The sequence below is a fragment of the Physeter macrocephalus genome, chromosome 1 (genome assembly GCF_002837175.3).
Source record: "Physeter macrocephalus isolate SW-GA chromosome 1, ASM283717v5, whole genome shotgun sequence".
Taxonomy (NCBI): Eukaryota; Metazoa; Chordata; class Mammalia; order Artiodactyla; family Physeteridae; genus Physeter; species Physeter macrocephalus.
This window is the reverse complement of record NC_041214.2, coordinates 38,968,548-38,993,624: the sequence shown is the minus strand read 5'-3', so window position 1 is coordinate 38,993,624 and position 25,077 is coordinate 38,968,548. Positions and strand designations below refer to the sequence as shown.

General features: G+C 47.9%; 1 protein-coding gene and 1 long non-coding RNA gene across 8 annotated transcripts in view; one reads left to right on the top strand and one right to left on the bottom strand.

Annotated features, from left to right (window-relative positions):
• The window catches only part of GALNT15 (polypeptide N-acetylgalactosaminyltransferase 15), a 39,575-nt gene extending 35,203 nt beyond the window's left edge, over nucleotides 1–4,372 (bottom strand). The window contains exon 1 of one of the 2 annotated variants that reach the window (XM_028490121.2): nucleotides 3,206–4,372. In XM_028490121.2, coding sequence (XP_028345922.1) covers nucleotides 3,206–3,876 — 671 coding nt within the window. In that variant the 5' untranslated portion in view covers nucleotides 3,877–4,372. The remainder of the gene's footprint in view (nucleotides 1–3,205) is intronic. The other variant, XM_007102251.3, reaches the window with a different exon arrangement.
• Nucleotides 4,373–9,689: 5,317 nt separating this feature from the next.
• Nucleotides 9,690–25,077, top strand: part of LOC114486329 (uncharacterized) — a 48,673-nt gene continuing 33,285 nt past the window's right edge. The window contains exon 1 of one of the 6 annotated variants that reach the window (XR_008619576.1): nucleotides 9,690–10,131. This is a non-coding gene — a long non-coding RNA (uncharacterized lncRNA). The remainder of the gene's footprint in view (nucleotides 10,132–25,077) is intronic. The other 5 variants (XR_008619574.1, XR_008619571.1, XR_003679913.2 and 2 more) reach the window with 5 other exon arrangements.

The window sequence follows — 25,077 nt, the reverse complement described above, 5'->3', positions numbered from 1 at the left end:
TGCGCGTCCGGAGCCTGTGCTCCGCAACGGGAGAGGCCGCAACAGTGAGAGGCCCGCGTACCGCAAAAAAAAAAAAAAAAATAGTGTCCTCAGACACAAAGGGTAGGTGCTTAAGAAATGGGTGTTCTTTTATGGGTTGTATTTGGGCCCAATTTTAAATCTAGAAAAATGGTACAGATGAACCTATTTGCAGGGCAGGAATAGAGACGGAGAAGTAGAGAACGGACATGTGGACACAGGGGTGGGGGGGAAGGGGAGGGTGGGACAAATTGGGAGATTAGGATTGAAATATATACACTACCATGCGTAAAATAGATAGCTAGCAGGAACACGCTATAAAGCACAGGAAGCTCAGTCCGGTGCTCTGTGATGACCTAGATGGGTGGGGTGGGGGGAGGGAGGTGCAAGAGGGAGGGGATATATGTATACATAGAGCGGATTTCTGTACAGCAGAAACAAACACAACATCGTAAAGCAATTATGCTCCAATAAAAAAAATTTTTTTTTTAATAAATAGAGTGATGGGAGGAGAGTCCTGGCACCCTGGAGGGAGGGTTGTGGCCTTACTTTGCAGAGAGTCACTTGTGCATCCTGGAGCCTGCCAGGAAGGCGCGGCACCAGTGCCTGTGTGCTTCTGGGGGAGGGGAGTCTGGGGGCTCAGGCCGGGCACACAGGCTGCAGGGACAGGCTGCGGCCAAAAGAGGGGGCCACATCCTGCCGGACAGAACCAAGCTGTGGGCGGGGAGACCTACTGGCCCGGTTAGCCTGGGACCGAGGGGTTACGATGGGAAAGTCCAGGCAAACTGAGACTAGTTGGTCACCCTGGCTGGAGGAGGCACACACGAAAGTGGTGCACGCACGCGCATGCACACATACACACGTGCACATCACACACATGACACAGTGTACCCACACATGCACACACGTGCACACCACTCACCCACGCACTTCACACCACAAGCATAACACGGACAACACACTTGCAAAAGTACACATGTACCGCTTGCACAACACCTTTATAACACACGGAGCACACACCACACGATGCACATGTGCAGCACACTCACAACAAATACGCATGTACGCAGACCACACAAACACGCCAAACAAGCCGTACATCACAGCACACACACATGCACACAAGCACAGTAGGGGTGCCCACCACACCACGTGCACAACATACACAACATACACACATGAACCACACACACACAATACACCCATGCCCTTCACACCACTCGCACAACGCATGGGTAAAACACACACAAGCACATCACACATATCATACATGTGCACACAGTCATGACACACGTACCACAAAAACACACAGCCCAAGCACCACATAACAACACACACAGGCACGATGCCATGTGCACAACATACATGATACGTGCACGTGTCACGCAATCACGATGCATACACACATGAACACTGACACAGCAACAACACACGTGCACACATGACAAGACACCACACAACTCGCACCCGTGCACATCACATCACAGCATGCACAGGCACCAGGCACACGGGCACCACTAACACACTACACACAACACACAGTCACAGCATCCATCTGACACACGCACAACACAATGCACCCACGCTTGCACGATGCAGACACACAGAGTCACACACACGCACTCACAGCTTTGGGAGCCAGAGACTCTCGATCGAGTCCGTGTGTCTGGTTGGTAAAACATCCTTGCTCTAGGCCAATGAAAAGATGTATCAAAAGAATTGGAAAATGATATATTGATTCATTCAGCAGTCGTTTCTTTACTGTGTGCTGGGACTATAGGTTCACTGCATGGCAAGGGAAGCAGGCACTGAATAAACCAATACATCAATGACCATTTAGCTTCGGTTGTCACTAGTGTTACGAATTAAGGCTGCAGAGAGCACAAACCTGTGATGAGGGGGTGGGGCCTGGATGGGTCTGGGAGTTGCCTGCAAAGAGCTGTTTCAGCCAAGACCTGGAGTTGGAGCATCAGGCCTGGGGCTTTGGTGACATGGGTGAGACTCTAAGGTACACAGTCTAAGGAGGCTTCACCCTCCAGGCGACTGCACCTGCACACCCCTGAGGGCCAGTGGCTGAGTGGCCAGGCTCAGAGGAGCCCCATCAGGGGTCTGAGAAGTATGTGGTCCTGCTCCCAACTGCTGCTTCACTCCAGTCCTCCCACCCAGAGGGCTGGAGGATGGGTTTGCTTCCCGGGAAACTCTGGGCTCTGGGAAGAGCAGTGCTTATAGGGAAGGGACCTAGTCACCCAACTACCCAGCTGCACTGCTCCTGGATGCTGGTAACCAGACCCCTCCTCTGCACCCGCCACGGTAAAGGTGGGGAGGGCAGGGGGTCCAGGACGAGCCCACCGTTTCCCTGGGCACAGCCTGTATGTCATCCTACTTCCCAGCTTCCCTCCTGTGGGTGGCGGCACCCTGCCAGGTCAGGCTGCATGAGTGCAGTGTTCTAGATCCAGGGTCCTGGACCTGTCCCCTTAGTTTCACCGACTAAGGAAGGGGGCGTGGAGTGGGGGGCTCAGGCAATTTGGAGCAAATCCCTGCTTTGGCACCTACTAGCTGTGTGACTATGGGTAGGTCACTTGGCTTCTCTGAGCCTCATTTTCATTCACATAAAATAGGCATGATAGAAGTGCTAGCACCCATCATTATAAGTTGTAAGGATTTTTGGGTCAATACATGAAAAGCTCTTTGATTAAAGTCAGGCACATGGCAAGAGCCACATAAAGATTAGCTGCAATTGTTACCTTCATCCAAAATAAAAGTAAACCCAACAATCATAATATTAAAATGTGCTGGAACTGGAAGTGTCTTGGAGAACATCCACTCTAGGCCCCTCTGGGTTATAGAGATAAAGCTGTTTGACCTGACAATCCACAGAGACAGAAGGACTAGAAACCAGGACGGGAAGAGAACGGACAAGGAAGAGTTCCTCCTTTTCTGTCTCTAGGACGGTGGTTCTCCCCTGGAGGGCTGGTTAAAGACAGATCGCTGGACCCCACCCAGGGTTTCTGCCTCTGCATCTCTAACACGTCCTCAGGGGATGCTGCTGCCGCCACCGCTGGTCCAGGGACCACACATGGAGAAGCGCTGCCCTCAGGCAGTGGAAGCAGAATGCAGAAAATCTGCATCCCTGAGTTTGCTGGTTGCCCTCCAGGAACGGGGGAAGGAGAAGCAAGGGCCTACTTACAGCGGATGCCGGACCTCCGGCAGTGCCCTCTGCAGGGGTATGCGGGCACTGAGCGCCTCCTCCAGGCTGAGCGAGGTCAGCGCCTCTTCTTCAGATGCCCCCGCATCCTCCTCCTCGGCCGCCCAGTCCCTCTCTGGGGCGCCCTCGTCCGGCCTCCCGCTCAGCCGCTTGATGAGCTGGTAGCTGCCACCTCTCCTGCCCTGGCTCTGGTTCCCTCTCGCCCTGGGAGAGGCCACAGCCACCAGGAGCTGATCCTCCCGCAGCGAGATGAAGGGCGGCAGGCCCTCCAGAGGGCCGTAATCTTGGTCTTCGTCCTTGGACTCCAGCACCCACTCCTGGGATTCCCCGAAGTCCAGGCGGTACCCGGCTTCGGGGCTGTGCTCGGCAACCTGAGCTGGGACAGCCTGGGGCAGGGCAGGCAGGGGAGGGTGCAGCACGGCCAGCATCAGCAACACACATCCCAGCAGCAGGAGAAGCGGCACGAACTGCAGTCTGCGAGGTCCACGCCTGCATCGCTTCCTTACCAGCATGTGGCTGGAACTTGCCAAACGCAACAGGTCATGTTCAAATTCACTGTTTCCTCCTGCTCCGGGTTCCTCCAAGCTGGCAGCAGAGCCTGGCTTCCTGGGTCCACCTGGAAGGTTTTTTTGCCGGTCACTTAACCTGCTCATTTTTTCCCGGCTGACATTTGCCAGCGGCGTGTGTAAGACCGGCTTCCACTTACAGTCAGAGAGCCACGGACCCAAGTCCCAGCCCAGGCCCTCTCTGAGCAGACGTCTTTAATTGCCTTCCAAAAGCCCATTCACAGGGACTTCAGACTGAACTGTTTGCGCCTCCCTCCACCCCCACCCTTTGATGCCCTTTTCCTCTTTGGGAAAAATAATGATTCCTTTCTGCTCAGGAGCCTAGTCCCACGTGTTTCGCCTCACCCCCTTGCACGAATTGTCAGGCTGCTATGGGATGTCTGGGGGTAGCCGGTGGGTCCTCAGTCTGGCAAAGCTGACAGCCGTCCTCTTTTGGACCCTGCAAGTCGGGTCAGCTCAACAGATGTGAAGCCGGCAGCAGCCTAATTTCCTTTCACACATAGCTCCCTGCTCAGCGGGACCGAGAAGCTCTGCCAGACGCCGCAGGCGTGCGCCTCACTCCTGGTCCTAATGCCCTCACTGTTCCCAGGCTTTGTGCAACCCGAGGAACACGACTCCGGGGAAAACAAACGCTGTCACCGCTGGGACCAAACCCAACAGGAACATCCCAGGAGTTCTGATTTGGATCTCCTTCACAGGAAGGCTTCTTTCCCCACCCAAAGGGGCGGGAAAGAGTATTCCCTCCTAATTTCCGAAAGGCTGTACCTGGGATGGAAATGCAGGGAGCTCGCTGGCTATTTGCACACTCAGCCTCCCACAGGTGATGCTGTAAAGCTAGGCTGGACCCTCCCTCCCTTTCTGAGGACCACCATCCTCATCCTTCTGAAAAGGAGTGGAGCTGGGGGAGATGCTCTTGTCACAAGCCCCTCCTGCCCACAACAGCATCTGAATGCCTGCTCTGCACCGGCCTCTGAGCAGGTGGGGGGGTGGGGGCTGGGTGGGGGTGGGGGGAGTCAGAAGAAGAGGGGCATGCTCCTTCAGTTGTAAATGTCCTTCATTCAACCAATGAATATTGATGAGCACCCACTATGTGCCAAAACTATCCTGGAGACTGGGGGTATAGCAACGAATAAAACAGCAAAATGTGTACCTCGTGGAACTTACATTCTAGTGGGAAAGACAAACAGACAGACAGATAATTAAAATATACAGTGGGAGGCACTTCCCTGGCAGCGCAATGGTTAAGACGCCACACTCCTAATGCAGGGGGCCTGGGTTCGATCCTTGGTCAGGGAACTAGATCCCACATCCATGCCTCAACTAAGGAGCCTAAAAGCCACAACTAAGGAGCCTGCCTGCCGCAGCTAGGACCCGGTGCAACCAAATAACTATTTTTTTAAAATAATAATAAAAAATTAAAATATACAGCGGGAGAGACAGCGATAAGGGTTAAGGAGAAAAATCAAGCAGGGAAGGAGGCTGGGGAACAGGGGCTGGGGTTGACAATTGACACTGAGTGAGGGAAGGGCTCTCAGAAGCATTTGTGAAGGAGGAGGACTGGGCAGCTCAGTGGGGTGAGCATTTGGGGCAGAGAGCATAGCAAGTACAAAGGTCTTGAGACCAAGAGCATGCCTGGCCTTTGAGGACCTGCAGAGGGCCCGTGTGGCTGGAACAGAAGGGGCAGGGTGGAAATGGAATGAGAGAGGTAAGATGGGGGATTACTTAGGACCTTGGGGGGCTAAGGTTAGGATTTTGGCTTTTCCTCTGAGTAAGATGAGAGCCCTTGGAGGGCTGTAAGCAGAAGACAGACACAGTCAACTCGGACGTTAACTGGTCCACTCTGACTGCTATGCTGAGGTTAGACAGTTGGGGAGAACAGGGCAGAAGCAGGGAGACCAACAGAGGTGTTACTGCGGTGAGACATGATAAGGGCATCACTGGAGGTGGGGCAGTGCTCGGCTTCTGGACGTATTTTAAGGAAGAACCTATATGATTGGTTGGTGAATTAACGTCCAGCGTGAGAGAAAGATGAGTCAAGGATGATTACAAGTTTTTGGTCTGAGCAGTTGGAAGAATCAAGTTGCCGTCAAAGGAGATGGGGAAGGCTGAGAGCATGGAGAGGGCAGTGAAAGCAGTGGTTCCACTGGGGACACGCATAGTTGGAGATGGCGTTTCAACAGCCAAGGGGAGCTGGATATATGGCAGCTGGCTATGTGGATACATGGGGATATATGATAGCTGGAGGTCAGAGGACACGTCTGGCCTGAAGATAAACAGCCAGACTCCAGCAGCACATAGATGGTGCCTGAAGATCCTGGAGGGAGTGATGGAGACGGGAGAGAGGAGGGGAGCCAGCGAGCTCAGAGGCCTCGGGCGTCAGGTGGACCGGATTGATGGAGGGTGGGTAGCTGGCACCGTGAGGTGCCACCATCCTGATGTCTGAAGAGGAGCCAGGAGTGGGGTGGGGAGGGCTGTCATTGCAGGGTTCCTGGATGAATTGCTCATTGTTTCTGATTTGATTTTAATCTTAAATTGTGAGCATAAACATCTCATGGGAAAAAATGATTTTCCTTTGGATTCAGTTGCTGCTTCCAGCCTGTGTGTGTGTGCGTGTGTATATGTGTGTGTGTTCACATTTGTTTTCCCTGAAGCCACTCAGAGTCAGAGGTGAAAGAGTGGGTCCTAAACGTTTGTTCTCGAAAGCCCAGTGCAACGCCCAATGGACAGCTCATAGGAATTGCCAGATTGGACTGTATTTTCCAAATCCCACATCAGGATGTCCTGGGGGTGGGAATTGTATGACTTCCAGGTTTAAGAGGCAGGCATTCTGGGAGATGTGGTTTAGAATGTAAGGACATCTGGGGGTTAACGAGGATGATAGGATGGAGAGTTTTGATTCCAGGAAGCTTTCGGAGATCTAAGTGTGCACAGTCTCCACCCTTGGGCAGAGCGCCCTCCTCCACCCTCTCCAATAACACTGGCCTCCAACTTGCCAGCCTCGTCCCACCTCAGGGCCTTTACCTGGCCTTCCTTCTGCTTGATGGCTCTTTCCCCAGAAGTCCAGCCACAGGGCTCACTTCTCCCCTTTGATGTCAACTCCAAGATTGCCTATTCAGGGAGAGCTCCCCAACCCACCTCTTCCCATCAGAATGCCTCCATCCACATGTGGCATTGTCTGTCTGCTTCCCTTCTGCTTTCTCCGTGTCTCCATGGCTCTTCTCAATACTCGATGAGTAAGATACTCATCCGTGTCACTTCTTGATCTGTTTCTATTCATTTTGCTCCTCATTATGGGTTATCTTTTACTGGTTCTTTGCATGCCTAGTCATTTTAAATTTGATGCCAGAGGCTGTGAATTTTATCTTGTTGGATATCGGATATGTTCGTATTTCTATAAATATTGTTGGGCTTTTTTTCTGGAAGGTCAAAGGGTTTGATCTTTGAGCAGTCTTTAGCTAAGGGCCAATTTTCCCCCACTTACTGAAGCAAGACCTTCTGAGTACTCGGCCTGACGCCCCATGAATTACGAGTTTCCACTCTCGCCGGTGGGAGCGCTGACTACTCCCCACCCTGTGTGAGCTCTGAGGATCCTTCCCTCGGCTCCCTTAGGTGCTTCTTTCTCTGGCCTTGAGTTGTTTTCCCACAGGCATGTTCTGATTAGAACTCCTGTGAAGGCTTGGGATCCTTGCAAATCTCCAGAGCTCTCTGTGTGTAGCTCTCTGCTCCCCAGGCCTCTGCTCTAACACCCTTGGCCTCCCCAGTCTCCCAGTTCTATCTCCTCAAGTCAGGGCCACACCTCACTCCACCTGGGATCCCCTTCCGGCACAGTAGCCTGGAAACGGTCTCCAGGCAACACACTCACAGGTCTCACCTCGTTTGTTTCCCCTCTCTCAGGAATCGCTCTCTCTGTTACCTAACGACAATTCCTGAAGCTATTGTTTTCTATTTCTTCCAGGGTTTTTAGTTGCCTCTGAATTACTTGAGGAGGAAAGCACTTCTGTGATGTTGTCTTCATTTGGAGTACCCTAGTAGCGGGCTCTGGGGTATAGTTGATCCTGATGCGGTCTGGTTCTGTGAATTTGCCTACTTGCTACAATTGATTTGTAACCTCGAAATTAATACTTTGTGTCGCTTTCACAATCATTTGTGGACGAGTGCAGAGTGGCAAAAATGTTGACTTATGTGATGTGCACATTCCCAGCTGAGGTCACACAGGTGACACTCTCACCTTGTTCCAGCTCTCGTATTATAAACTAGTATCCTGTTCTATCTAGTGCTATGTTTACACATTTTTTGTGCTTTGTGTTGGTGATTTTGCTGTTTAAAATGGCCCCCAAGCCTAGTGCTGAAGTGCTGTCTAGGGTCGCAAGTATAGAAGGCTGTGATGAGCCTTATGGGGAAAATGCACGTGTTAGATGAACTTCATTCTGGCGTAAGTTCTAGTGCTGTTGGCCGTGAGTTCAATGTTAATGAATCCACAAGATATATTAAATATATTAAGGTGTCTTTGAACATAAACATATAAAACCAGGTTATGTGTTGATTGGTTGACCAGAAGACCAGGGAGCAGTGGTTCTGTATTTGCTAATTCAGTATTCATAGCAACTTTGTAGAACATCACTCCTACAACGTCTTGTTACTCTACACAAAAACTGAACAAGTAGTTTATTCATGGAGGGGAGAGTGGAAGAGAGATAGGGAAGGTAAGGCAGCCTTTGAAGAGCATGTCATCAGGGCAGCTATTACTGTGGGTACCTAGAGCTTAATATCATTGGGGTTGTTTGGGAGCCAGAGTAGAGCATGCCTCAGGGTGAGCACAACCAAGGGAGAGGGGGTTGGGGTATTTATGCACCAACCCCCCATCAGCTGAGGTCTGCTGGGGAGGGGCACTCAGGGCCTGCTGGGGAGCAGACAGAGGCACTGAATGCCAAAGGAAGTCCTCAGGCAAAGAGGTACAGACGCTGGTGATTGAAGTGCAGTCTGGGTTTCTACTACAGGGGGGAGAGGATCCAAGCATCTGCTGCAGATGGCATGGCCAGGGCTTGTCAACTCAGATGCCTCCAGAAGCCAGGCAGGTAATATAAGCAAGAGCAGTAGGCTGAGGGGGGCTGCAGGAGCCGAGACTTTCTCTCCCTGTCTAACAAGAACAGCTGTTCCTCAGCTATGGCCAATTTTTGCCATTCAGGAAAATAGGCCGAGACGTGCCAAATCTTCTGGTTTTTCAAGAAAAGTGGGAAATTCAGATTTTTTTAAAATGTGAAATCCTGAATTTGTAAAAGCTGGCGGTGAATTTAAAAACTTTTAAATACACCGTGAAGGCCAAACAAAACATGGCGGCAAGCCAACTTCAGCCCACGGACCACCAATCTGCAATCTCTCTGATAGAAGGTGCGCGAAACCCCACCTTTTGGGTATGAGCCTGGAGAAAATGGATCGTCATCTCCTGTGCACGCTAAGCCTTCTGGGAGTGCCAAGAGATGCCTAGAAGTCTGCCCTGACATCCATGTGGCTAGGTGCCCCTGTGTCTGTGCGGTGAGCTCACCTCACTCTCCTGCTTCGAGGTTTATTAGAAGTCCAAGGACCACCATTCCTTGTGGCTACAGGAGTTCTCCAGCGATTTCTTGTCACTGTTTGGGCATTTTTCCTCCCGTGAGAAATTAGCTGAGCCTCCTGGGCTATTCGTCTGGCATCTGCTCATCCGCACAGCCGGTCAGCCCACTCCATCAGTAAGAACAGGGCTTCCTGCCCAGACTTCCACCTGCATACAGACTAGAGATTGTCAGAGGAGCTTGCAAGTCAAGTGGTAGTGTGTGGGGAAGCAGGGCCCAGGGAATTGGCCACCATCTGGCATTTTCTGCAACACAGAGGGAAGGAGAAGCCAATGGCTGTGCTCCCAGGGGATGGCAGAGCACCTGTCAGCCAGGGGTCAGGAGTCAGCCAGGGAAACAGATCCACCAAGAGACATAAATGGGAGATATATGACTTGTTACAGAGATATGATCTCACATAATCGTGGGAGCTGGCAAGCGGTCTCTGCAAAGCTGTTGTCTTCACATCTGATGCTGAAGCTTGAAGTCCACAAGACAGGCAGCTACGAAGGAAAGATAGATACAAAGTGGGGGAAATCGAGAACAAGCTGGAACCCCTAAGTATGAGATGGAACCCCACACTGATGGACTAAAACCCGTGTCAATCCTTGCTGCCTCTATGTAAGTGGTATGGGTATCCTGCAGAAGCCAGGGTCCTTTGGTGTGGAGCTAAACGCAGACCCCTGGCCCAGACATAGGAGCAGAAGAGCCGAAGGGGGATTCAGGGGAAGTTCTACCGCTTCCCGCCAACGAGGTGAGTCAGCAGATCAGCAACATTATGTAGTATGAGCTACATAATGTCTGTTGCTTCCCTTCTGCCCTTCCAGATTTCCCAAGAATCACTCTTGTGCCCTGCTATGGAGATGCTAGAACAGCTCTGTCTTCACTTCTGGGGGTGCCTGAATGTCTGACTTTTGACGTATGACCAAGATAAAGGCAATGGGATGTGTGGTATGCTGTCTGAGGTCTGAAACTCTCCCGGCAAGCCTCAGGGTTGTCTTCCTTACTGGTGGTTTGCAATGGCCTCCCCAGTTTGAGAAACCTGGCTGGATGACTTAAAGAGCCACTTGGTTGGCTCTGTCCCCTCCTTACTCATGCCCACCAATAAATCCTACTTTCCTGTCAAAGAAAAAAAAAGCCACCTGGCTCTTTTCAGTGAGTTCTCCTAAAACCAAGGTTCCTCACATAGATCTTGGCTTCAATCCAGAGATTCAGTGTGGTCCGTGTGGACAAATGTTGGGCCCCGATGCACAAATTTTGTCTCTCAGAAACTACACTGTTCCCCTGCATTCTCTTTCTCTCCCTCCACTGGGTCTTTCGCCTTTAAATAAAAGTCTTAACATAAGTATCCTCTTTGGAGTCCGGAGAATCCATTCAAATATCTGAACTGGGGAAAACAATATAACCAACCCCACTGAAAATGTGTAAAAATGAGCATTCTGGGAAATGTAGGTCAGTCTAGCTAATTGATACATTATGAAGTCATCAAAATGTCCATGGGCCTCAGTGCTCTGTGGCCACTATCTTGGTATAGGGAAGTTTGCTCTTGGTGTCAGGAACAAGCTTGGCAGACCTAGGTCTTTCCAGAGAAATCATTCCACAGCTGCCTGGGGAACCAGAACAGACAAATTCTAAGAGGAAACAAAGACTTGTTGATTTCTTAAGATCCTCCCTTCTTGTGATTCTGCAGCTAAAACCTTATGTGGTTTCTTGCTAGTTTTCCAATGCTAATGGAAAGAGAATGCAGAAGGGAAGGTCCGATTCCTTTTGGGAAGGTTGCTCTAGAAAGAGCCAGGAAGACATAGTTGAGAAAACTAGAACTGCCAAGAGCAAGTTACAACATGGCAGATTTGGGCTCAGTCAACGGGAGGACTTTATAACATTTAGTGTAAATGTCCAATAGCTGAAGGGATTGCCTTGTGAGGAACTGAGTCCAACTTTTTGACTTGTTAGCTTTAGGCAGAGATTTAATAACATCCTTCCTTCCTCCTTCCCTCCCTCCCCCCACCCTCCCTTCCTTTCTTCTTCCTTCTTTTCTTCCTTCCTTCCATGCGTCTGTCCATCCAGTAAATTTTCTCTGAATGAAATCAGTCAACCAACATTTATTGAATACCTATTATATGCCAGATGCTGTGTTGGGTTCTGGAATCACAGCCCAACAGGGAAGGCAGTTGGGGTTATTGACCACCTGCTGTGCGCTGGGCACTGCTTGAGGTGCTAGAGATTAGAACCTAGGATAGAAGGCAGTCTGAGACTGGTGTTGAGATTCTTCAATTCTAAGCCATGACTCTTAAGTGGATCCCCCAATTTGTGAGTCCCAGTCTGGTTGGTACTACCAGCCATGATTCCCTGACTCACAGTGACCCACAGGGCTTCTGTTGCCACTAAGATTGTTTTGGTTTGGCTGGGTCCAGGGGGGCTGGGATGTTCTGGTCTGTGACCTCATTGTTTATTATCATTTTTCAAAGCTTCTGCCTCCCTTCTGTAGGCTGGACCGGAACCAGAGACAACAGGGTGGCTATGTGAAATAAACTCCAGCTAGCATTACTATCATCTTGAACACCCAAACAATGGGTCACATGCCTACAGCTCGTGACTTCTTGGAAGCTTGGCTGAGCCTGAGCTCTTCCATTTTTATATGCCATTTGAGATGGGAAGGCATTGGAAATGGCTGATCTGTGAACGTTTACAGTGTAAAATCCATGCAGATAGAGAGGAGATGAATTTATGAGTAGTCCAATCTTAGCCCTCAGGGAAAGACTAGGAAATACATTTAGCCTGACATTTAAGGATCTGATGTGATCCAGATGCTGTCAGTTTAGCACCCAACTCTCCCCAAACACTGTGCAAGACCTGACGGGAGGGTGGCATGTGGTAGGACACGTGGGTGGAGGAAAGCCATGAGGCCAACAGTTCCCAAGATGGCGGCTGGGCTTTACCCCTTGAATGTGCCTTGCGCTGTGTCCCAATTTGCAAGGGTGGGACTGTCTCTAAAGGAGCCTTTTGAAAACCTTGTGCAATCTCTTTGCAAACATGATATGATCCCTGAGAAAGAGAGTGTATGCAAAGCTGGAGATGGCTCTTGACAAAAGTGGTTTGCTAATAAGCAAGAGTGGGGCAGATAGAAATGTAGGCCTTTGCTGGCTGTAGAGGGAAGGCAGGGCTGGATTCCTGACAGAGAACTCTTGTGGTCTATGGGAACTTCCATCAGGACTCGTGTTCAGTTACGTGTTCAGAAGGCTGCTCATGCGGATGGTTGGGGGCATAGATGCCCCAGGCAACTCTGCAATGCTTGGAGGATGGACGTCTTCGTGAATGTACCTTGAATATTGAGTAGATTGGAGGTAGGGCTTGGAGGAAGTCTGTGAAGTTTGTCTTAAGAAGTTAGAACTGAATTTTTTTAATACTTTTTTTTAGGTAGGGCTTGGAGGAAGTCTGTGAAGTTTGTCTTAAGAAATTTGAAATGAAATTTTTTTAAACTTTTTTTTTTAACTTTATCAAAATATAGTTGATTTACAAAGTTGTACTAGTTTCAGATGTACAGCATAATGGTTCAGTTATACATATATATAAATATATATATTCTTTTTTTACATTCTTTTCCATTATAGGTTATTATAAGATATTGAAAATAGTTCCCTGTGCTATACAGTAGGTCCTCGTTGGTTATCTGTTTTATATATAATAGTGTGTATATTTCAATCTCAAACTCCTAATTTATCCCTCCGCCTTAGAACTGAAGGTAATGCACCTGATTCTGGGGTGGTCACAGGGTGTGATGGACGTTGGATCCCAGTCCAAATTCTGCAACTTATTCTCTGTGTGAACTTGGACAAGTCCCTATATATTCATGGAAAGAAAGGGCTGGATTAAATGTTCTCCAGAGATTTTTCAGCACTATGATGGAAACTGAACAGGAATTATAAAATGGAGATTGTGCCTGAGCCATTTATACAGAATCTCCCAATAGTCACACAGCTGGAGGGAAATGAAGAAACCTTAAATATCCTACCCAGCCTCCCTGCCTTCTGAGCAAAAGCATTCTTGGAATAACCAACTTCCTGGCCTCTAGAAATATAACCCCACAGAGAACCAAGTCATCAGCCACAAAGAGCTTTACTTCAGGTTTTTAAGACTACCCTGCATTCCCGATAAAAAGGCCCACGCTCTTGGCTCAAAATATTGCTGCAGGGGGCTTCCCTGGTGGCGCAGTGGTTGAGAATCTGCCTGCTAATGCAGGGGACACGGGTTCGAGCCCTGGTCTGGGAGGATCCCACATGCCGCGGAGCAACTGGGCCCGTGAGCCACAACTACTGAGCCTGCGCGTCTGGAGCCTGTGCTCTGCAACAAGAGAGCCCGCGATAGTGAGAGGCCCGCGCACCGCGATGAAGAGTGGCCCCCGCTTGCCACAACTAGAGAAAGCCCTCGCACAGAAACGAAGACCCAACACAGCAAAAATAAATAAATTAATTAATAAATTCCTACCCCCAACATCTTAAAAAAATATATATATTGCTGCAAGTTTTAAGTGACATTTGCATATTGATTTCAAAAGGCCCCACAGCAACTCTGTAAATGAATTCATTAGAACAACTGACTCTGGTAGCACTCCGACCCAGCAGTGACATCACTCCTACAGAGCACAGAGTTGAGCTTATGAACCAATCAAGATAATTGTGCCCTTGATTGGGAAGGATAAGAGTGCTGTTGAAGGCATTTGTCAGCTCCTCAGCTGGGACTGTGTGGAGAGACCAGGAGACAGTTTCAAAGAGAAGGCCGCCGGGAATTCCCTGGGTTGGGTGTTTGGGCATTAATACTTCTTTTTCCCTGAGGTAGAGGTGGCGGTGGGGCAGAAGCACTGCATCCGAGATTGGAAGCCTTGCATCATGTGAGTCAGCATGATCTGCCCTGTAGAGTCTGCAGTACTTTTTGTGCTCTGCTTCTTCCTAATCATAGCAGTTACCATTTGCACTTTGTTTTTTATCAATATATTAGTCTCCTTTTTTGGAAAGGATTTGTGGTGGCTTGAGTGTACATTCAATTCAGTAAGACAGAATAAATAGCTGAGGACATTGGGTCAAAGTAAAAGTAAAAGTAAGCTTAGGGAGTAAGATGAAACCAGAAGAAAAGTTAACACACAAAGTATGTAAGCAATTGCAAAAGTGAGGCACTCTGAGCTTCCTAGCAGCCAATGTAAGGAAGGGAACACGGTTGGTCATCAGATTCACAGTACCCAAAGAATAAGAATGTTCCAACTGGACAATCAATAGATCCTCCTGGTCATTGCCCATGAAACCTGGAGTTCAGGATTTTCATCTTTAAATGACAGGTACCTGGAGATAAAATGTCTGCATTGATCAGAAAGCACAGTGCCAAATGCTTTGATAATCTAGAAAATGTAATATAGGGCGGATGTTCTTTTCGGTTTAAAAAAAATTGCTTAAACCAGGACTTATGCCTGAGTGGAGGCCCGTTCCACAACTGCAGAAAGGTGAGCTGAAGGAGACCCCTCGCAGAGCCAAGATTGTCCTGAAAAATACTGTTTGGGACAAAGGGGAAAATTTTTTTTTAACATCTTTATTGGAGTATAATTGCTTCACAATGGTGTGTTAGTTTCTGCTTTATAACAAAGTGAATCAGCTATACATATACATATATCCCCATATCTCCTCCCTCTTGTGTCTCCCTCTCACCCTCCCTATCCCACCCCTCTAGGTGGTCACAAAGCACCGAGCTGATCTCCCTGTGCTATGCGGCTGCTTCCCACTAGGGTCCTTCAGAACCATTTTTTTTTAGATTCCATATACGTGTGTTAGCATATGGTATTTGTTTTTCTCTTTCTGACTTACTTTACTCTGTATAACAGACTCTAGGTTCATCCACCTCACTACAAATAACTCAATTTCGTTTCTTTTTATGGCTGAGTAATATTCCATTGTATATATGTGCCACATCTTCTTTATCCATTCATCTGTTGATGGACACTTAGGTTGCTTCCATGTCCTGGCTATCTTAAATAGAGCTGCAATGAACATTTTGGTACATGACTCTTTTTGAATTATGGTTTTCTCAGGGTATATGCCCAGTAGTGGGATTGCTGGGTCGTATGGTAGTTCTATTTTTAGTTTTTTAAGGAACCTCCATACTGTTCTCCATAGTGCCTGTATCAATTTACATTCCCACCAACAGTGAAAGAGGGTTCCCTACGGAGGGGAAATTAAGTGCCCAGGGTTCTAGCTCTTAGTACTGTGGGTCTTTAACCCTGGCTACGCATCAGAATAACCTTAGAGCTTTTTTTTTTTTATTTTTGGCTGCGCTGGGTCTTTGTTGCTGAGCGCGGGCTTTCTCTAGTTGCGGTGAGCGGGCGCTACTCTTCGTTGCAGTGCACGGACTTCTTATTGCGGTGGCTTCTCTTGTTGCGGAGCACGGGCTCTAGGCGTACGGGCTTCAGTAGTTGTGGCACGCGGGCTCAGTAGTTGTGGCTCACGGGTTTAGTTGCTCCGCAGCATGTGGACTCTTCCCGGACCAGGGCTCAAACCTGTGTCCCCTGCATTGGCAGGCGGATTCTTAACCACTGAGCCACTAGGGAAGCCCCAACCTTGGAGGTCTGAACAACACTGAAGCCCAGTCCTCCAAGGGATTCTAATGTGTCCCCAGAGCTGGGGACCACTGCTCGGAGCATGGGGTTGTTTTGGGTGGAAAAACCCAAAGCAGGTGCTACCAATCACTGGCCATAGCCACAGTTAGTAAGCTGTCCTTGCTGGATCTGATTGTGAGTGATGGAAAATCCTGGTGAACACGGAGGAAATATGAACCTGCAGGTAGTGAAGGTGTTGACCTGCTGCATCAGAATGTGGGAACTTAGCCAATGAATTTTGGAGGACACCTGCCCACAGGAATACCCGAGCCCTTGCATACAGGGCCCCTGTGGGCATTTGTTGTGACTTTGATTTACAGAGGCTAACCAGGTCACAGGACTTGCATTGCTAAAACTAGGGAAGTCCCAGGCAAACTGGGCTGAGTTGGTCACCCCAATGGTTTGGTCTCTTCTCAAGACAAGATCAGAGAGTGGAAAGGGTGAGTCAGGTCTGAAGCCGAGTGGGGTTTGACCCTCTGTGGATGTTTATCTGTGTCCTCCTTTCTACCTGGGCTGCCAGATGCAGGGTCCTCTCCCCCCACCTCTGTTCCTATCTCCCTGAGACATTTCTGTGTCTGTCCCGGATTCCAGCAGGGGCCCAGCCAGAGCTCTGGGGCCTCTGGGGCCTAGGAGGAAGTGGAACTTCCCCAAACTCTGAAGATCTGCTCTGTCAGATGCTGTAGGATCATGGCTTTTCTCCAAAGTCAAGACACCAGGCTTTGAGACTCACAGTCTTTGCCTGGAGCCTTTGTCCTTGAAAGCCAGTGGGCAGCCCCTGGGGTATGAATGAAACAGGCCAGGACCTGGGACCTGGGGCCCTTTGCTGCAATGCTTGCACCTGGACAAACGTCTCCTTCAGCAACAAAATACAAAGAAACTCTAAGGGACTAAAAATAACTGCACGTGTGCACAGTTAGGGGCAATTATGGACAACAAGATACAAAAAGACCAAAAACACAACTGCCACTTCTGAAGAGCCAGGAGCAAAAGCAGGGTGTCAGGAGAAAAAGCAGGGTGTCAGGAGAAAAAGCAGGGTACTGTGCATGCCCCCTACACACAACACCACCAAAGAGGTGGGCAAACCACCTAAGTCACCCTTCTGGCCCGACCCCTGGACCCACCCCTACCCTTATCTATTATGCCCCCGGGGAGCAAGGGAAACTGTGACTTGTTCTCACCACCTCCTGCTGCAGCAGGAGTCCCAGTAAAGCTTGCCTGAATTTCTTGTCTGACCTCTGATCAATTTCTATTGATTAAGGAGGCCAAGAACCCTGGTCAGTAACACAAATACTTAGACGACACAGGAACCCCACAGGCAAATGGTGCCCTGCTACCAGGGCTGGTTTCAGGGGCACTCACTGAGGGCCCCTGCTCAGAAGGGTCCATGCTTGGTTTAACATTCTGCTGTCATCATTTTGAACTCCTTAATAATTTTTGAACAAGGGGCCCTGCATTTTACTTTACGCCAGGCCCTGCAAATTCCGTGGCCAGTCCTGCCTGCCACCCATCCCAAAGGCAACCCCTCCACCTTCGTTCCACCCAAACAGATTCACTTATGCTGCTTTTGCCAGGGGTGCCATTATGGAAAAAACTGACAATAAAATGGGAAATTTTACCCGAGGGACTCACAACCTGGCTAATTCCTGGCCTAATTCCGGAATCCCTCAACCACATTTCCAAGGGGCATAGCCCCCAAATCTGTGTTTTAGGAAAGGTAACTGGGTGATTCTGATGCATGGCGAAGATTGGGCTCCAGTATTTTAGAGCAGGATTTTAAGTCAAAATAAATAAGGGGGGATAAAAAAAGGGAAGAAGCTGTGAGAGGTAAGCACTTGTTGGAGTCGCTGACTCAGGAAGACTTTCAGGCTCCTACACTTATCCACAGTGCCCTCGTTTGGCCCCGACTGTGGGGATGTTTCCCCTTTGTGTGTTTCACTGCCTGAAATTAAGAAAAAAGTATCTCTGTTACAATTCTGTGAGCAAGTTCTTTGAGGCCTGGGCCTGCTCTCTGCCCATGTTTTAGCCTCTGCTACCCCTTGCAGCCAGGCCCGACTGCCCAGCAAGAACTCCCAGATCAGCTCTCTGGAGCCTCACACCCCTGCCTTCACCCCTCTCCGGTTTCACGGCTTCCCAAATGCCCTCCTTCTGACCAGCCTCTCCAGCTGCTGCACCCCATGTTTGCTTCTGATTTTGACTGACCTTGGCCTGTGGTCCTTGGCTGACTCCTGACACCCTCACGGAAGACTCCAGGGCAAACAATTACCTGTCCCCTCCTGGACTAAGCTGTGTGTCTTTGTGAGTGTGAGAAAACAATGCCCCTAGGCAAGTCTCACATTCGTCAGAAATGTAGCAGATCTGGCTGGCTTCAGGCATGGCTGGATCTACGGACTCTCTCCATCTCTTTGCTTTGATTTCCTCTATGAGTGCTCAGAGTTGTATCTTTCCATGCTAAAGGAAAGGCATGGTGACCAACACTCCTTCCCCCATCACAGGCAGCAGGAATTTGGTTGGCTCTGTCTGCCTCCTCTGGGGTCTCTCATCATCTGACGTTGACGTCCAATGGTGGTGTGCTGGTAGATGTTTAACAACTGGCTCTCGCCAGGGGCGTGGGGAGGATGCCTTGACTTGTAGAATTTGCTGGTTTCTCTGATGTAAATACTATTATGGTGACATATTTCATGCTACGGATACTATATCTGTCAACACAGAGTTGGGAAGAGATGTACGGTAGAACACCATCATGTAGTATTGCCAGATACCATATTTGTAAGTAACCTCAGGCACATAGATAATAATAAAATGTGATAAGACAATTAGGAAGGGATGAATTTTGAGTATCCATTACTTTTTCTTTTAATATAATTCATTTAAGTATAAACTTATATCATTTAAGTTTTAATAATGAATATGCTTGACAAGCAGCTAGCAAGATTCCTGAATTTTTTTTTTTTTAATATTTTGGCTGCTCCACACAGCATGCGGGATCTTAGTTACATGACCAGGGATCAAACCCATGCCCCCTGCATTGGGGGCTCAGAGTCTTAACTACTGGACCACCAGGGAAGTCCCAAGATTCCTGAAATTTAACCATCGGCTCTCATGAGCTGGTACCAGCGGCTCCAACACATCACTGCTTCTAGAACTGGGCTCAGTGACAAATGGTGAACAACATTCAATGAAGAACATCTGCTAAGGACTCAGGGTGGAAGATGGTGGCAGGCATGCCTCGGGTTTACCTTTTCTAGAATGTCAGCGATTTTATGAAAAGAACGTTTGTTTTTTTCAATTGCAAAGAGCCTAGGATCCCCAGGTGAAATGGCACAATTTTCCCTGGGGAGGAACACGTAGATTTTGCTCCTGTTTATGATGCTTCTGCGGTGGGGTCTGACTGCGTCTCATCGGCGTTGCCAAAGTCAGGAAAGAAGGGAGTGGGAGCCACCGGGGGGGACATTTCTCATTTCTGTGCCAAGGTGCTAACAGCTCCATTAATTCCGCACACCACGGAAAAGCTAACTTCTGGAATGTGAGCGTAGATTGTTTTTTCAGCTTCTTTTGCTTGAGTAGAGGGAGTCTTTAATGTCAGGATTGCACAGTTTAATATCTCATTAAGACTTTCTGCGTCGGCTTTCCCGTTTCCCTCTTGTTTTCCCTGGTGGAATTTGCCAGCAGCTGAGTAGATCTGGGGGCTGGCTGGTTCTCGAAGGAACCACGCAATGGCTGCCTCTGTGGAAGCATGACAGGTTAACGTGGCTTCCCAGGTGTCAAAAATTCTCTTAAATAAGGAGCTGTTAGTTTTGGGTCCAATTTGGCTCAGTGGCTGTGACTTGAGGGCTTCCAGGTATTGATTCTGGAGCTGGAGAAGTCTCCCTGGGAACTAGGGCCCAGGGTGGCTCCCCCGCACCCCCACCCCCTCCCCATTTGCTACACCAGTGATTAGTGCAAGAATCTGTATACAGTAGGTGCTTGTCAAACCTTCATCTCAAATTGATCAGTTGGAGGGTGTGAATCACAGTGAAGAGACAATCATTCTTAGCAACAGGTTTAATTTTTACTTCTTTATTGAGTTATAATTTACATACAGTAAAATACATACATCTGAAGTATACAGCTCAAACCTTTTCTGCATATACATATGTAAATATCCATGTGACCACCATCCTATAAGATGCAGGTCATTTCCTTCACCCTAGAAAGTTCTCTGTGTCCTTTTCCAGTCAATGCCTCCCCCAGAGGCATCCACTATTCTGGTCTTGTCTTAGCTTGGGCTGCCATAGTAAAATACCATAGGCTGGGTGGCTTAAACAACAGAAAGTTACTTTCCCATGGTTCTGGAGGCTGGAAGTCCAAGAGGAAGGTGCCAGTCGATTCAGATGGCTGCCTTCTCACCCTGTTCCAACATGACCTCATCTTTGTATCTGGAGATAGTGAGATCTCTGGTATCTCTTCTTAAAAGGACACTAATCTTGTAGGATCAGGGCCCCTCTCGTATGATCTCATTTAACCTTAATTACTTCTGTAGAGGCCCCATCTCCAAATACAGCCACACTGAGGGTTAAGGATTCAGCATAACAATGGGGACAGGGGTACAAGCATTCAGTCCACACAGATTAGCATTGCTGGTTCTAGAGCTTCAGACAGATGTGATCATATGGTACATGCTCCTTTGTGTCTGGCTGCTTTTGCTCAGTGTAATGTTTTCAAGATTCATCCACGTTGTTGTATGCATCAGTGATTCTTTCCTTTTTATTGCTAAATAGTGTTCCACTGTATGAAGAGACCATAATTTGTTTATCTACCCTCCTACTGATGAACGTTAGGATTGTTTCCAGGCTGCCAATAGACATTTATTCTGTGTAGGGCATTACATTAGCTGCTAGGATATTAAAAAATGTAAAATATGTCCCTGCCCATCCGGAGCTTATGCTTGGGACCTGCGTTTGAAAAATAGCTAAGAACATACCAACCTATCAAACAAAATATGACTCTGTGACTCTCTGAACAGAGACTGACTCAGGGACTTGGAAGGAGGGACATTTTTAAGGAACGTCAGTAAAGTCTGTTTGTAAATACATGTAGTCAGAAGATGAACCAGCTTAAAAATGTCAGCTGCCAGAGAAATGAAAGCAACTCCAAGTGAGGTCCAAGCTGGCAGGCCATTAGGCCAGCTGCATAGGTACCTCTGGGAAGCCTCAAAATGCTTCATTGCCTGTGTTACGGGCCAAAGAGCTTCATGAAGTGGGAACAGGGTGAAAACATTCCCCTCGGAACAAAGCTGGCTCCTGCTTTGTTTTTGTGGTTTCCTCCAAGAGGGTGGGAAGGAAACGTTTGTGCTCAGAAGGACAGCTAGGCACCACGTCCATGGTCAGGAAGGGCTCTCCGTGGCCAGGGGTGGATGCCCCCAAGTGAGGGGAAGGCAGGGTGAGCAAAAGGGTATGGGTCCTGGTCCCAGTGTGGGGTCTAGAGGGTGCACATTCAGCTTCTCTGGCCCAAAGGTGTATTTGGCTTGGTTGGCAGAGGTTTGGCAGCAGTGACAATGTCACATGGGCAGGGATGGGCAACTGGAATTGACAGCCCCCCAAAGGGACCTGGGGTCCTGCTTGGGGTCTGTGAGCAGAGCTGCTAATATCTGTCCATGAGTCTGAGAGATGAGGTCTTGTGTGTGTCCTCATAGACCTTTAGAAGCTCCCTCAAGTCCTCCCCCACCAAGTTTCGTTTAACACCCTGGGTCTTGCCTTTCCCTGCCCAGTCATAGAGCAGATGGAGTTAAAGTGACTTCCGAGGTCCCTAAGCATTCGGAGGTGAAAGGGTGACAGAATGAGTAATTTGGGGAGATTTCAGGAGAGTTACTCAGTGAAATCTCCCAACCATCGTTTTACGATCATGTTGGTGGTAACTATCCATTTCATATCAATTATATCATATAATATTAGTGTTCTGCTTGCTTGGGGTTTAAACTATCTTTCTTACATTTTTTTTGATTGAGAGGACAAAAGCCATGTTAAAAAATTGGGAAGAAAACAAGAAAGCTTCCTAATAGCCCCTCCTCACAGATATTTTCACATTGGTCTTACCTTCCAGTTCATTGTTTATACACCATCTTTTCACAAGTTTGCTTAAGCATTTATTTACCTGTGGCTGCAATAGACTTGACAATGATTACACTTAATAGCTGCATGATATTTAGTGTTGATGCGCTATAATTTTCTATTGCTGGACATCTTGGTGTCCAGATTTTGCTATTATCCACAACTGAGTAATTCCTTTTAAAGAATTTGTACCCGAAGGTGCGCTTACCACAGCCCTGAGGGAGGACCAGGGTGTCATCAGTGTTTCAAGGACAGAAAGACGAAGAGGACTTGTGACTTCTTAGAACTGCATTTTTGTGGGTCCAAAGGGAACCAGAACCAGAGCTGTGGTGGTGGCTGGGGAGAACTGTGGAAAGTATGTTTAAAATGTTAAAAAGGCAAGAAAAAAACTAAAAAGGCAAAAGAAAGTATAATTCTCCTACAAATATCTAATGAGTACATGTCAAAGTTTTATTTTAATTCGTTCATTAGCGAACCAGGTGTATAAGACGACCTGATATATGGTTAGTAAAAGAAAAAAATGGGGAGTAAGATTGCTAAGTTAGATACAACACTGATTATTTTTCTTCGAGGCAATAAAACTACAACCTTTAGTGTTATCTTCTCTATAAACAGAAAGTCATTTTTATCTCTACAGGAAAAATATCATTTACACCACTATTGGATAAAAGCCATTTGTATCTTAATGGTTTTCAACAAATTAATAGCTAATTTTAGAGACTTGCAAAATATGGAATCAAGAGTAAATAGTAAGTCAAAGTTATATCCTTCTAGAAGGTCCGATGCCCCTGAGGCAGGCATTCTTTTTTGCATCCTTTTTTGCTTTATTTCTGACTTTTGGAAATTGTTTTTCTTGAAGAGAGAAGTGACCTGGAGAGGGGAGTCCATGGTGATGTTAACTGTCTCCTCCAGCTATTTCAGAGCAGGGCAGCACTGCCAGATTTTTCTCTTGGCTTGAAGCAGCAAGGGGTACAGATGGCTGGTGAGGACAGGAAAGGAAGCTTGAATAATTAATGCCCTCCCACTGGGAATGGACATGGAGAGGAGAGCCCAGAGCCTGTGAGAGGGACGGAGTGGAGCCCTGGGATTGGACTAGAGGCCAGACCACCCCTAACCCCAGAGATTCTTCTGGAAGGCTGCCCAGAAGGGACCTTAAAAGCTCATCTGAACCTCTTCATCTTACACGTTAAGTGATCCCTTCCTTATGGAGTGGAGCTCTGCCTTGGTCCTTTTGAGCCATTGACAGTATTGTTCACCATTACCACTGCCACTTTCTTATCCAAAGCATCCCTTAGTCCCCTGAACCTAGAAGCCTAAATAACCAGCAGTCCCCTGGCTTTGTTCTTTTCCCTCCAGGCCCCTGCCTGGCCCCAGCATTGCTTCCTCCTCCTGTTCCAGAGCAGAAGCTGGCTCTTCCCAGCAGAGCAGAGTGGGGAGCTTCTGATTAAGGAAGAGGACTCCAGCCAAGGCGGGTGGGGTGGGAGAGGAGAGGGATGGATTGGGAGTTTGGGATTAGCAGATGCAAATTATTATATATAGAATGGATACACAACAAGGTCCTACTGTAGAGCACAGGGAACTCTAGTCAATATTTTGTGATAAACCATAATGGAAAAGAATAGGAAAAAGAATGTATATATATATATGTATAACAGTCATTTTGCTGTACAGCAGAAATTAACACAACATTGTAAATCAACTATACTTCGATAAAAAAGGAAGAGGATGACAGTTCAGGTGATGAACTCGTCCTAGTATTCCTGGGAACGTCTAGATTGGAAAACTGAATGTCCCACGGCCCAGGAACCCGCTCAGCCCGAGGCTACCTGGGACAGTTGGTCACCCTAAGTCCAGCCCCCCTTGTGTTCTGAGCAGCTGTTGGTGCTGCTGTTGCCACCCTTAGTGGCTCTTTTAACTCTTTCCCCTCCATTCTCCTACTCTTCATCTCTTGTTATATCTCTGTTAAATACTCTCAATTTATGAAGCTGAGGCGATAGCTCAGGACTCGTACACATTTCCTGTGGACTTCAGTCTGGAACAGAAATGCATACGAGTTTTGCATTTTTGTTTTCTGGCAAGGACTGTTTGTGGAAGCTTCCAAGAAGACAAACAGAGTGGAATGGGGTGCTTGTTTTCATGGATCAGAAATGAATCACATCGAGTTTTTTCAGTAATGACACAGAGTTGTAGAGCCTTGGGAAAGAAACAACAGAAAGGAAAGGTTTTCTGGTGGAGACCTGTGAGAGGAATAAAGGCTCCTGAACGGAGAACTGGGATTAGGAGAGAAAGATGGACAGTGGTTGGACTCTTGAAGGACAATAAACTTGCCGTGCTTGTTAATGCCTGAGTGCTGTTTACACCTGGTGCGTTTCCAAACGCTCTCCATAAGCATCCGTTCTGCTCCAGGGGTCCTCAGAAAGACAGGTTAATAGTTGACTGAAGGGAAGGGAGGCAAAGGGGGATTGTGTCAGTGTGTCCACAGCTGAACTCTTCTTAGGGCTGAAGGCACATAAGGGGGTATCATGCCCAGCTCTGAAAATAAAACGTTATTGGCTCCAGTCTGAAACTGTCACTTTCCGCTGAGATGGAATATATTACTCAGAAGAGAGAAGCACCAAATATTATGCAGTCTGCCTTTGGGGAAAGAAAAAAAACACCCACTTCTTATAAAAACACTTTTTTGGGATGAAGGATTTGATTTCAACTGGTGAGTCATCCCCGTGTTTTTTTGTTTTTTTTTTTAACCACTTAGCCAAAAAATGAGGTTTTTAAAAAAGCATTTCTCGAAGCAAAATCTTCCACTGCTTGGGTTTCTCTCATCTGACATGGAAGGAATCCTGAGCGCTTATATCCACAGCGCCAGAAGCTGCCCCAGTTTGCATGAAAGATATTGTAGGACAAGATTCATAACCATCAACTTTCAGACTCATTAGGAAAAAGCAACCTCAAGATACTATTTGTGATATAGACGTGAGAA